The sequence below is a fragment of the Phocoena sinus genome, chromosome 15 (genome assembly GCF_008692025.1).
Source record: "Phocoena sinus isolate mPhoSin1 chromosome 15, mPhoSin1.pri, whole genome shotgun sequence".
NCBI lineage: Eukaryota > Metazoa > Chordata > Mammalia > Artiodactyla > Phocoenidae > Phocoena > Phocoena sinus.
In genome coordinates this window covers 68,445,824-68,460,433 of record NC_045777.1, presented here as the reverse complement: position 1 = coordinate 68,460,433, position 14,610 = coordinate 68,445,824, and the positions used below count along the sequence as shown (strand labels likewise).

At 40.9% G+C, this 14,610-nt stretch overlaps 1 protein-coding gene across 2 annotated transcripts in view; it reads right to left on the bottom strand.

Annotated features, from left to right (window-relative positions):
* The window catches only part of RBBP6 (RB binding protein 6, ubiquitin ligase), a 32,430-nt gene extending 24,591 nt beyond the window's left edge, over nucleotides 1–7,839 (bottom strand). The window contains exons 1-2 of one of the 2 annotated variants that reach the window (XM_032604513.1): nucleotides 6,601–7,839; nucleotides 1,931–2,030 (exon numbers count right to left, since the gene is read on the bottom strand). In XM_032604513.1, coding sequence (XP_032460404.1) covers nucleotides 1,931–2,030; nucleotides 6,601–6,766 — 266 coding nt within the window. In that variant the 5' untranslated portion in view covers nucleotides 6,767–7,839. The remainder of the gene's footprint in view (nucleotides 1–1,930; nucleotides 2,031–6,600) is intronic. The other variant, XM_032604514.1, reaches the window with a different exon arrangement.
* Nucleotides 7,840–14,610: the final 6,771 nt, after the last annotated feature.

Genomic DNA, 14,610 nt, shown 5'->3' with positions numbered 1-14,610 from the left:
AATAGATTGAACAACATTATTCCTCAGTTTCTTAATAGGTACAGACGTGAATTTTCATACATCGGATTTCCTTAAAGCAAGACCACTGTTGTTAACATTTTTAAATTTGGATCCCTGAGAAATTGCTGTGCTCCAAAAACTAAATTTGAAATCCAGAAAGGTTGGCAGTTTAATTTTTTAAAAGTCTCAAGACAATGACCAAAGACTAAATAAGAATTCTAAGTTCCAAAAAAATCAACAGTCTGACAGAGTATTTTGGTTAAAAGAATAAGTTAAATAAGTTGGTTATGGAGACCTGAACAACTTGATTTTTAAAATACATACACAAATAAGCTCAAGGAGAAATTCCTTTAAAAGTCCACACAGAAAAGGGGACAAGAGTCAAGTTGCTAAAATACAGCCTTTAAAGGCTTAGTTTTAGTTTTAAGTTTACGCTATCCTGACTACAAAGAAATGTCAGACAGCGTATGAATGGAGTTTCTAAATTTGTGCATGATTTGGAAGTCCTGAGATAAAAATGAAGTTTTAATTTACTAGTATTTGCTCAACAAATTCAAAGGCACTTCACGAGGCAAGTATATTACAAAGGAAATCATATACATAGTGAATTCACATTTAATTCTTTAAGGGGCAACTATTTTCCCTAATATTGATACTCTGAACAATTCTCTCCTCAAAGTCTCTGAATATCAAAAAAATCTACTGAAATCGAATGCTTGCTATTTTTAAAAAGCACTTGGTAAATTAAGGAATAACTTCACACTAGATTCTAGGAATTAATTCTTCTCTTACAATGTCTCAAAATTATGTAAAGTAAAAGGCACATAGTTCACTTGGTATTTACAGGAAAAAAAAAGTATTCAGCTTTTTAAGTTGTTGCTATACAGAAGATATTACACAAAAGAACCTCCAAACGTTAACGTATGGAATATAACTTTACACTAAACTAATGAGAATATTCTTAGAAAACTTGTCCACATGAGGTAAAGCTCCAGGAAATGACTATTTTCCCTCAATTCCAAGAACACATTCCATTTCCTAGGACTGGCAAATTCCAGAATGTTTCATTGACCAAAAGCAGAATTTGCCAGAATTTCAAGTAAGGTAAAAATCTCTATGCTTTAAATAGCTCAAGTTGCTACTCTTTTCACATATTTTAATTGTTATCACCATTGAAATTTCAAGAAAGCAGAGAAAGTTAGATACAAAGTTTTAATCCTGCCCCTTTAGTGAATTTCTTAAGCTCTAGACCACTCCTAAGATATTACCACATTCTTACTCCAATAAAGGGCATTTACCATGTGCCAGGCACTATTTAATTCCTACAACTCCCTGGAGTTAAATACTCATATCCCTATTTTATTTTGAGGAATCTGAGTCACAGACTTTAGGTAACTTATCCAAATACAACTTCACACAACTGGTGGGAAGTAGTAAATGGAGTCAAACCTAAGCCTGATTCCAGTGTCTGTGGTTGCTTCCCAACAAAAGCCCCGTACTGATTAGGAACAAATGTTAGCATTACTGAATACTCTTGATGCTGACACAACATTTAGGACAGATCTCTTAAGACACTTAATATACATTTCTGTAGTGAAAAAATGGTAGGGGGAAAAAGTGTACAGGCAAATAAAAACCAAAGAAGGGTTCAGAAATATTTATTCACTAATTTGAACATCACTTTCTTGTCTTTGTAAATATTACCTATACAGAGCAAAAAATCTTTCTAATTAGTTCTTACTCCTAACTAGAGGTTAAGTTAGCTGGGGGAAGAAATCAGGAAAAAACAAACTCATCCTCACAATTTTAAGGATTAAGAAGACATACTTATTAGGGTAAAGTAATGAGTTCAGTTCTAAAATATACTTGTTCTTTCTCACAAAAAAAGTCTATTTTGAGAACTTAAACATGGGATTTAATAAATACTTACATAACGTATGTCTTGCTTGTAGATTTAACACCTCCAATAGGAATTCTTCTAACAATTACAGATGAATTCTTAGGAATTAGAGCATTATCATCAGTATATTCTGTAAATAAAAAAATAAAGATTTGAATTTCTATTTGGGATTTGGATAATTCATAGTCCTCAAGAAACAGAAAACTTCAACCAGACATAAACGTTACGTGAAATGATCTTAAATATAAAGGAGCATTAGTAACTACATGCTCCTTACATCTAGATTACTGAAATTGTCAGAACAAATATCCAAAGCCATAAGGGGTTTCTCTTAAAAGGACACCCAATAGTATCAGCAGGTTCTTGGCTCTGGCACCTCTACTTTTGTGGAACCCCAAATCTCAGAAAGACTAAGTCATTCTCTATTTAGCCAGTAATGCAGAACATCTGAACTATATGAGAAAAAGCTGTTATTTAGAATGCAAACATTCTCTCTCTCCTAGGCCCTAAACACAGTATTACTGGGTAAGACACAGTAAAAAATTAAAATATGACACATTTCAAATACAGAATAAAGGGCTTTGTAATAAAGAATTAAAAGTGGATGCAACTTTGGATAGTATGTTGATTCAAGGAAGGCCCCTCTGAGGAACTGACATGTGAGACTAAGAAGCCAGCAAGATGTGCAAAAACACCGGACAAAGAATGTTTCAGATAGAGGGAAAAGCATGCGAAAAAATGACACAAAAAGGCCAGAAGAGCTGATGAAAATGAAAGAATGACTTGAAATACAGGTAGAAAGGTACACATTATATATCCTGATTCATATCTTGTTTCTAAGTACAACAGGAAGCCACTGAAGGATTTTAAATAAAAATGATGACAATTCTAAAAACAATATTAAAAAACAAAGATAACTCTGGTATCTAAGTGGAGAATGAACCTGCATGGGAACAAGAATAGAAACAGGGTGACTAATATGAAGATTGCTGCGTAGTTTAGGTAAGAGAGAATAATGATCTGTTCTGGAATGTGACAGAGAAATCGAGTCAGAGTGTTTTGAGGTAGAACGAAGGCTTTCGGATGGATGCGGGGGCAGAGATGAAGGTGAAAGAGGAATCAGGTATGAATTCCTGGGTTCCTGGCTTAAGCAACTGGATGAACAAGGATGTCACTTTCTCAGAAGACAAACAGGGAGGAAGAATTTTTCTACTCTTTGGACTATTGCTTGCAATACTTTTCTAAGAACGAAATTAAAAAAGAAGCTGGACCAATGAATTCAACTATGGTTAAAAAAAAAAAAGATTTGCTATGAAAGGAATTTGTAAAATTACCAAAAAGAAAAATAATCCACTACAGGGAGACAGATATAAAAATGTACCCATCTCCCTTAATCACACAATCAGGTATCAGGGTTCACTCTTTTAAGATTACTGAGTTTACCTGATTCACTAATGTTACTCAGCACCTAGGGGCTGACTACCACTGTTCTAATTATTTTAAGTTTATCACATATGTAAGCATTTTAAGCTTTTATATATGTATCAGCTCTATTATTTTTAATCACACTATTACTATTTCCTGTTATAAACTAAAGTGTTCAGGAAAGGGCTCTTTTCAGTATATTTGAGGTAGTAAGCTGTATCTTCACAAGTATCCAATTAGAGTGATGCAATTTCCTAGATTTCACATACCAATGTAAGACTACCATCATTATCTTTTGGATAGTTCAGGATAGTCCCAAATTCCAAGCAAGATCTGAGTAAGAAAAACTGGGAGCAGGGGAGATGGGGTATCTTTTAAAAATTCTGGAACCAAAACTTGGTGTCAAACACAGGACAGTTAAGCTTCTACCTATGTAACAACCCTCAAAAGAGTTCACTGTGGGAACAAATAGCAAATATGTTCATGAGCTCTCCAATCCAACTTATTCATTTGATCAACACAGTGCTCTGTCAAGCTTGAAGTCTGGTGCCCTGATGCCACATGCTTTCTAATTGACCTTTTAAAGTATCTGAGTTACACTGATGATTTCTTACCCTTTAAATACCTCCTTAATAAGTAGTCTGTTAACTTCAAAAGACCCTTTCTATGCAACACTGTCATTTCGGATCCAAAAACATGAAGACTATGGATGAAATGAAAAACAAGATGAATTTAAGAAATGGAGAAACAGTCTTGAAAATACTTCATCCTCAGCTTCCAAATCTTTCACACTAAGTTCAGGATAAAAGTTGTTTTGTTGTGTGTGTGTGTGCGTTTTTTTTTGGAGGGGGATTGCAAATAAGCAGAAAATTAGGAAAACAAGTTTATTCAGGAAAAACATTAAAAAAGATAATCTGAGATTCATTTTGAAATACAGTCTAGAAATAAAGAAGAATTCTTAAATCTAAAACATGAAATTCTGATCCAAGCATTTTAGTCTAATTAAGATGTAAGAGTCCTAAACATGGACAGATTTCCAAAACTGTAAGGAATGTTTTATAGAAACATGATAGAAATATTAATTCAAACAAACGAAAGTGATCCAGTTTGGCATTCTTTCCTAGGCAATCTCCTAACTAGGAAGCTATATTTATTCCATCCTCTTTAATTCACTGGATGGTGGTAAAACCAAGTGGCATTCTTACTCAGCTACCTTGTGACACTGGATGCTATTTGTCATAAAACTCATTAAGTGCCTAGATATCTTTTTTCTCTCCTAATTTGAGGACTGCATAAGATGCAAATTTTCTCTTCTCTTAACCAATCTAATAGCAAAGCTTTCTCCAATAATGACAGTTCACAAATACATAAAAAATATGCTGCTGGGCAAAGCACTTCCCTGATTTCAGCGTTTGTAAAAATAACGTATCATATAATTTCCTGGCTTAGAAAAAAAAAACAACGCATGACAAAACTCTTAAATTCATGGACAAGAATTCCATCAACAATAATTTACTCCAGTTTAACAAAGCTGTTATCAATTATTAGGTGGAAAAGATGGACAAAGTCTAGCCTTAAATGATTAAATCCTGTTATACTCCAGTAAAATATGAAATTGCGTAGTATGTGATTAAAATTGCCTTAATATTCTCTAATTTCATTTATATTTTCTTTCCTCTCATTCTTTAAGTATCACTAACATACAAAGATGGCCTAAAATTCGTGTAAATCCATCTGTTCTGTTAAGCGTGACTATAATGCTTAAGGGATGCTTTTGTGGCCTTAAAGAATATCTTCTTTAAGGTATTTTCTTGAATAATATTTTTAAAAGCTGTTTCTCAACTGTTCATGATCCCCAATAATTTTCCCACATAATTACAATTACTAAAGCCTCACATGAAGTGTCCCTTAGGTCTGATACACTGAAAAAAGTGGGTGGGGGGAAGTGGAGACTATTCTTTCACGTGTTATCAAGTGAGTATATAAAGTTCTTCCTTATTGAGTATTTTTGAGTTGTGATATGCCAGTAGTAGTTTCTTAACACAGTTATGTCTGGATGTACTGATAAATGGAAAACAGCTCTTGTACATGACAAGAGTTACTCTACCTACCAAACTATATGCTAGATGTGGGCCCCCCCCAAATTTCAACTAAAAGAACCCATGTTCCACCTTAAGCCAAATGTAGTGATCAATGAAATACCCTAACTAGCACTTCACTTTACTTCTCATCCCATCAGTAAAACTCAAAAGACTAACCTACTAAAAACTACACATCAGCATTACAGTAATGCGAAAAAGAAACCAAAACAAGCTCAAAGGCAGAATCTGAAAAGGCCATTTTGTCTCATTCTCATACCTATGCTACATTCTCAATATAGTATAAAATGCTTTTAAAAAGGAGAAAGAACTTAAAGATTCCAATGAGTGGCTTCTATAAATAAGCTACTCATATGGTAGCAGCCGACTATTTTTCAGTATCCTAGTATCAACATAATCATATAAAGTCTAGCAATTACTATTCAAAAAAAAAAGAAAAACCTGTACTTTTGATCTTTACGAAATTGCTGAAGTTTGAGAGTAATGTGATGAACTAAGAGTTCAACTACCTAATTACTGCATTACTAATTCTGGAATTCACACACAAGACAAAAGTGGTCACACCGGAATATACCAAGTTCCAAAAGCAATTCCAACATTAAAGACTGGCTGGATTAAATCCTCTACAACATTAAAGTGAGGATCCTTCACCACAACGCAGGCAACTCCAAAATTTAAAACTAACTAAATAAATCAGGAGAGGGAGAAGAGAACATAGAATTTGCCATTAAACCCCCAAACGTGGTTAGGTTAGAAAGTTAGAAAAGTATCTCTAGTGCTGCTTTAACAAATAAGCAGCCTGGCTTATGCGCTCCTCCCCTCCTTCTGAAGAAAAACAGGTTAGAAAACGCCCCAGGGCAAGCACTCAGAGAACCTGGACAACACCCCCATCCTGTGCCACGGAAATCCTCGTTTTAAAAAATCATTTGGGAGGAATCATCAGACTTTGCACGACTGGGGATCAGCCTGTTCCAGATGATCCAAGTACGTAGAAATCAAATAAGTCAAACTTCAGGGCCGACTGCTGCAACCCTTGGCTATCAATGAAAGTCGTCCCCGAAGTGTTTGAACGAACAGTCCCACAAGAGACATCATGGCGGTTAGTCTCCTGCCAGGCACCTCACCACCAGCATCTCTCTTCCACCAGCGAGGATCTGGAGCCCCTGTGGCTCTTACCTTCTTTCGTCTGCGCGTTGGTGATCTGCAGGTCGCAGTCGGCAGCTTTCAGCTTCTCTCTCCCCATAATCTGCTTCTTTAAATCGCAAAGGGAGATGTGGAGCCCATCAAAGGTGACGGTATCATAGTTGAGTTTAGAGGAAAATTTATAATGCACACAGGACATGGTGCCAAAGGATTCCTAAGGTTCAGCGAGGAGACGTGGACACGCTCAATGTATGTATATTTATAAACTTAAGAGCAAAATATGTACACACACAGAACACTCAAGAGACACCGAAGGACCCTAAGGCCTCAGATTAAATAACCCCCCCAGCCACAAGCGGGGGTTCGTAAAAACAATAATCCAGAACACCCCCCCCCCCCGGATATTCAAAATCGCTTCATGTGGGAGGAGGAGGACGAGGACGGGGCAGGGGGCAAGTGAGAATCCGCCAACGGGCACAATGTCACCCCGCTGGGTCCCCCTCGCTCATGCTAAGGGCCGGCAGGAGACGGGGGCAGGCGGTGCAGTCAGTAGCGGTCAGTCCACACGTTAAAGTCCGAGCGACCCCGCGGGGTCAGGGGTCCATAGCGCGGCCGCACCTCCCGGTTGGTCTCTCTCTCCGTGGACGGGGGTGACCCAGGCCCCGGGAGAAGGTTGAGGGGAGAGGGCCTAGGCCCGGAGTCCACGAGCGGCCTCTCGCCTCCTCCTGGCTTCCGGACGACCGGCGTCGGCTGCCCCAGGCCCAGGCCCCCACCACACACAGACCCCTTTCGCCTGCTCCCCGGAGGCCACGGGCGGCCCCGCGGCCTAGGCCGAAACGCGCGGTCGGCGGAGGAGAGGCCTTCCCGCAGGCCGCCCCCAGCTCCGCCTCCCCCCCGCCGCCGCCGCCGCCAACGCCGCCTCAGACACAAAGCCGGTACTAGGCCTCGGCTAGGCCTTGCAGCGCCTCCTCACCACCCCGGGCCCCAGCCAGCAGCCGGGGGGCTTCGGCTGACCCTGGCGACACCGCCGAGGCTCCCTGACGCTTCCTCTCGCCGAGTGCTCCGCGCTTCTCTCGCCTTTCGCTTCCGTCGCCTTTCGGCCCAGTACCGAAAGATTAGGCCCGGAAACCGCCGGGCAACGGCGAGGGCTCCGCCGGCTCCCTTTTTGTTTCGCCCCCCCTGCCGCTCTCGGGTTCTCGCCAGGTGCCGGCGACACCTCCAAGCCAACCACTATGGCGGACGCGGCCTGGCTTCGGACGAGCGCCCCACTCCGGGGTCTCTTAAGCAGGGATTGCACGGGCGGCGCGCGCGGGGCGGGCCTGACGTGCTCTCATAGGCGGGACGAAGGGCGGGGCCTGCGGCGTCACAAAGCGCACCGGCCCGCCCACGTGACCCCGCGCTTTGTGACTCCCGAGCGCGTAACCTAAACCATCCGGGAGAACGGAAGAAACCATCTGCCTCAAAGGGCGGGGGGGGAACCACCGATTCCTCTCCCAAGTTTAAATAAGCATTATGGTTGAAATGCAGTAAACTATGGTTGCTATGCAAGCACCCCCTAGCTTCCTCTTACAACAAACTGGTTACCTAACGTTCTTCCTAAGGAGAAATTCTGGAGCAGCCCCGGGCTTGAACTGATAACAACCACTACTGTAAAGATATATTGAGCTCTTTAAGTATATGCTTGATATATTAAGCATGGGGGTAAGCGCTTTACAGTATTTTCACGCTCGGGAGCCTAGTTGTCTGGGTTGGAATCCTAGCTGTGGGGACTCTAGATTTTACTCCTCTGTGCCTTAGTTTCCTCGGTTATATTATAAAATGTTGTTTAAAAAATCGTATTTGGTTTACTGGGTTGTTAGAGATTAAATTAATGAATACATATCCATTGTTTAGGACCGTCCCTGGCACATGGTTCAATGTGGCTCAATAAATGTTAGTTTAACAACATCAACAAAAAACCCGAGGTGGTCAGCACTACCGTTATCTCCAATTTATAGATGAGGGAACTGAAGCTAGTGAGCGATCATGCACTTTCTGAATTCGCAGAATCAGGGGAATGTCTGCTCAGTGGCGGGGTCCGAAATTCCATCGCTAATTATACATGCCGGGAACTGTACCAAGAACCCCCTCAGCAGATTGGAATATTTTTTCCTTGGTGCATGGGGAAGTTATTATTACATTCATAAAATTCATAATGTAATAAAGTTGTGTTCATAAACTGCAATAATCACTATTATTTACAAATGCATTTTCCGCATCCTCTCTGAATTTTACAGGCTGGGCTCAGAGAAGTTAGTCACTGGGAGCAAGGTCACACAGCCAAGATGTGGCAAAGTTTGCCAGGGACTTCCTAAATACACACTCCAAATTCTTACTGAACTCGGTTTAAATCAATTATCTTATTGTAAAAGTCTCCTGAGGCCACCTTATCTAAATAGCACCGTCATCATTCTCCATTCCTTTACTCTTAATTTTATTCCAAGCACTCACTCATCATTACTTACAGGGTGTATGTTTACTTTTAAATCCTCTGTCTCCCCTTCAGCTGAGAAAAGGGATTTTTGTCTCTTTTGCTTATACTGTATACCCAGATCTTAGAACACTGCTTGGACATAGTAGGCACTCAAGAAATATCTGTTGAATAACTAAATACATTTTTATGTAACCTATAGAAATACCATGGCAATAAGATTTTGGCAAATCAAGGGCAGTCCCAGAGACACAAATACAATTTAATTCAACCACATCATCAGTGCTTTTCACATGTAACAAATTTCTCTCTCCTTTATCTTTGGTAACTCACTAAAATTTTCTTGCTCTTGGGTCCACTGTAGAACAGCTGCTTTTCTTGAAAAAAATCTCTGTGTGAATGAAAGGGGGAAAATCACATCTAATGAAAGAAAAACTGGACAAGAGAATGGTGAATCGTCTTGGTATCCCTGCCTCCAAAGTGGTCTTTGGTTAGTTCCTCCACACCCAATTTAATTAATCAACCTGATGGGATTCAAAGGAGGCCACACCCTTAGGGTAGAGTATATCAGACCCCTGCCAGAAGAGGAGTAAGTGTACTTTGAAAGAATACAGTCAGTGGTATGACTTGGTCCAACCGTTCTCCTCAGCCAAGAGCCCTTTACAAAGCTTTGCTCACCCTTGGCACTCATTTATGGAGAGCTCACGCCTTATCACATCAAACAGGTCAAAATGTACCCACAACCCACATTAAATATACTTTTGATGAGATTTTCTTTTTAATTAATTAATTTATTTATTTTTGGCTGCATTGGGTCTTTGTTGCTGTGCATGGGCTTTCTCTAGTTGCGGCGAGCGGGGGCAACTCTTCCCTGTGGCGCGCGGGTTTCTCATTGCGGTGTTTTCTCTTGTTGAGGAGCAGCCAGGCTCTAGGCAGGCAGGCTTCAGTAGTTGTGGCTTGCAGGCTCTAGAGCTCAGGCTCAGTAGTTGTGACGCACGGGGCTTAGTTGCTCCGCAGCATGTGGGATCTTCCCGGAACAGGAATCGAACCCACATTGGCAGGCGGATTCTTAACCACTGCACCACCAGGGAAGTCCCTGATGAGATTTAACTGAGCTGCCTGACTAATTGGCGAAATGTTACATCTGGTTCCTTTCATTAAATTCCTTTACTAATATCAATTTTGTAAATTTCTTTTGGTTATATGGAACTACATTCCCTGCCACTGCTGTACCTACCTCCCCAATATTTTTGTAAACCCTTGAAGAGCCTTTTGTGCTATACCTATGGTGAATGAAGCATCCCTTTCCAAGCTCCTCCTCTGTGGCAATTTTGGGGCTCTCACATCTAGGATTTTATACCTTTGTCATTCTCAAACCCACCGTACCCTCACACCTCCACCAAACACATACATTTAGTAGATCTCCTACCTTATTTCCTTCTGCTAAAATTTCCTAATTGGGAGACTGAAGAAGCTCTGCCTGTCCACTGAAGGGGACTTGGACTACTGCCCAGGCTCCAGAAGTTAGAGTGAGGCCTGCCCCCGCGGAGACTGTATTTATATACATTTATAATCCAATCCCCCAAGTGCCCCAGTAGCAGTGACATCACCAGATTCTTACTCTGGCCTGCACACTCTGAGGCCAAATTCATCAAAGGTAGATACATATATCCCCATACCACCAACGTATCTTCCCCAGATGGTTGATTGATTGCCCTTATATTACCTTTATATTTATTTAATATTGGAGCCTACAAACATTTTTGCATTTTTAATAGAATCCATCAGTCTTCTTCCCTTCACTTTTTTTTTTGGCCGAACCACTCAGCTTACAGGAACTTAGCTCCCTAACCAGGGACTGAACCCGTGCTCTCGACAATGAAAGTGCCAAGTCCTAACCACTAGACCACCAGGGAATTCCCTCCTTCATGGTTTTTACCTTTATTTGTATACTTAAAAAAGTAGTTCCTGGCCATTCAATACCCACTTTAGATATTTATCTGCTTATGTGTCCTTCTAGTTTATGTATGAGCTTCCTGAGTTTAAATTAAACTCTGTAATCTATTTGAATATTTCTGTGTATAGGATACACAGAGCAAAGATGATTTTATCCCTTTTAAAATTGCGGGGCTTCCCTGGTAGCGCAGTGGTTGAGAATCCGCCTGCCAATGCAGGGGACACGATCCCTGGTCCGGGAAGATCCCACATGCCGCAGAGCAACTAAGCCTGTGCACTACATCTACTGAGCCTGTGATCTAGAGCCCGTGAGCCACAACTGCTGAGCCCGCATGCCGCAACTACTGAAGCCCACGTGCCTAGAGCCCGTGCTCTGCAATGAGAAGCCACCGCAATGAGAAGCCCGTACACCACAATGAAGAGTAGCCCCCGCGCTCTCTGCAACTAGAGAAAGCCCGCGCACAACAACGAAGACCCAATGCAGCCGAAAATAAATAAATAACTTGTTTAAAAAAAAACCCATTTCTAAAAACAAAATTAAAAAATAAAATAAGATTGTGAAATATATTGTTAACAAAGAAAAAAAGCATAAATATATATATATTATGATTTGATGCAAACTACAATATGATCTATAAAGGAACTTTGTTTTTAAACTATTTTTATCTTACATCTATTTATAATAGGTGATTTTAGTTTTTAGAATATTTTTGCAACCTTATGTTTGACTCCTTCCATTTTGCCTTCTTAGCATTTTAAGGCACATTTAATTTGCTGAAAGCTGAAGGTCATTGATTATTTAAGTCCTCATATGAACTGAGTTTTTGAAAATTGATATGAGCAACCTATTTTCCCTCCACCGTTAATTCATGTATTCACTCAACACTCATTCAACTGGCAAAAGTAAGAAGTTTGACTGGGAATTCCCTGGCAGTCCAGTGGCTTTCACTGCTGAGGGTGAAGGTTCAATCCCTGGTCCCAGACCTAAGATCCCCGTAAGTCATGTGGTATGGCAAAAAAAAAAAAAAAAAAAAAAAATGATAATAACATGTATGGGAGATGGGGAACAGTGGGATCCCCTGTGATCATTGGGGGGTGTGCATTGGAACAGTCATTTGGAGAAACAGTTTGGGATTCTCTTGCAAAATTGAGCATTCCTATACCCCATGAATCAGTAATTCCACTCCTTGATTTGTGAAACAGAGTTAAAATGCTACTTTCCTAGAAACAGAAAGTAGGGGTTGGGGGAGGGGGAAAATGAGGAGGAGATGTTCAATGTGTATGGACTTTCAGTTTTGCAGGACGAAAAAATTCTAATTCTAGTTACACAAAAAAGTGAATATATCTAACACCACTAAAGCATACAGCTAAAAATGTTTAAGATGATAAATTTTGTGTTACATAAAAAAAAAAAAGACCAGAAATATAGTATCTCAGAAATTCCCTGGCAGTCCAGTGGTTAGGACTCTGTGCTTTCACTGCTGAGGGCCTGGGTTCAATCCCTGGTTAGGGAACCAAGATCCCAGAAGCCACGCAACACTCCCCCACCCCCACCCCCACAAAAAAATATATATAGTATCTTTCTCATATTATATTGGTTATATACCCAAGGCAAAATTTAACTCGTGTACTTGCACAAGAATTTCATGGAGGCTCTCTTTTTAATAACAAAAAGCTGAAACAACCCAAATGCCCATGCCATGAGAATTCATTAAACTCCATCCAGACACTAGAATATTGTACAGCAGTAAAAAATAAGTAAAATACAGCTACATGTAACAATATTGTGATGAGAATCTTTTTAGCTGTTCTTGAATCAAAAAAGCAAGTCTCAGATGATGGCATATTATATAATACCCTTTCTGTGAATTTCAAAAAACTAGTACAACTAAACAATACGTTATTTAGTTAGTCATACGGATATAACACATCGGCAAAAAGACAACTGGAAAACACAAAACTCAGGAGACTCATTACTTCTGAGAAGGAAGGATGAGATACAGAAGAGGAACCCAGAGTTGTTGGTAATGATCTTAGTCTTGGGTAGGTTCACAGGTATTCATTATTTTAATGAAAAGAAAGAAAGAAAGAACAATTAAACTACAAGGGAGCCATGCACAGAGCAATGATGACAAGAGGTCATGAGATCAGGGTTATGATTAATCCACTGATGTGCTCCTGAAGTTCCAGCCCTCCCTTCTTCCCACTACCAGCGAAGAATCTCACAAACAGACAGAAAAATGAAGTCCCTTTCAAAGAAACCAAAATTAGGCTAGCTCCCTAAACTCTTGTAGCACTTAATGCCATAACTGTAAAAAACAAAACAAAACAAAACAAAAACACCTCATTTTTTTTTTTTTTTTTTGCGTTACGCGGGCCTCTCACTGTTGTGGCCTCTCCCGTTGTGGAGCACAGGCTCTGGACGCGCAGGCTCAGTGGCCATGGCTCACGGGCCCAGCCGCTCCGCGGCATGTGGGATCCTCCCGGACAGGGGAACGAACCTGCGTCCCCTGCATCGGCAGGCGGACTCTTAACCACTGCGCCACCAGGGAAGCCCCCTTATGTTTTGCTTATACTTCTGTTCTAGTTTTCTTGTGTTCAGATCAGAGAGGCGACTTGACCCTCAGACCAGACTCTGGGTGACCTAGGGACCTGGAGCCAGAACGTGCCACCAGAGACCTCATGTTGTCCTGTGTCTTCTAACTTCGCCTCATAAAAGTGGGACTCAAAACCAGGAATGTTCTGAAGAGGTGTGGCCTCATAAAAGTGCCAGGGGACATTATGTAGAGACAGACACACGCCACGCTTCCTTCTCCTAGGAATGCGAGGGCTCTAGGTAAACGCAAAAGATGAGTAGTTCCGTGCTTTGTGACCACCTAGAGGGGTGGGACAGGGAGGATGGGAGGGTGACGCAAGAGGGAGGGGATACGGGGATATATGTATACATATAGCTGATTCACTTTGTTGTACAGCAGAAACTAACCCACCATTGTAAAGAAATTATACTCCAATAAAGATGTTAAGAAAAAAAAAAGACGAGTGTGAATGGGAATGTTATTGCATCAGAGCTCAGGTAGAGCTCAGAAACTTGGAGAAGCCTCTTCTCTTTAGGATGAATGTGACCTATTCATTCATTTCCCCAGATATGAACTTTGTAACGAGTGCCAGTGTGTGGCAGGCATTGTGCTGGCTGCTGGGCAATCCGCTGTGAACATATCAAAGCCCCTGCCTGCAGGGCGTTTACAATAAGTTAGGGAAATCGTGTGATTTTTAGAGGCTCCCAAACTTGCTGTGTGACCTTGTGAAAGTACTTTAACTTCTCTGGACCTTGGTTTCCTCTGGGACCTGTTTCATGGGCCCTGTGTGACTGCACTCAGAAGGGTCCTGTGCTTGGTTTAATGCTCTGATATTGCGGTCTAGACATTCCTTTTAAGTTTCATTTTCATTTGGCCCTGAGTCCCACAAAGTATGTAGCTGGTCTTGGTTTTCTTGATTAGTGAAACAGAGTTAAAATAGTGTTTTCCTAGAAACAGAAAGAAGGGGTTGGCGGAGGGGGAAATGGGAAGCGTTTCAGTTTTGCTAGATGAAAAAGTTCTAGAGATCTGTTGCACAACAAA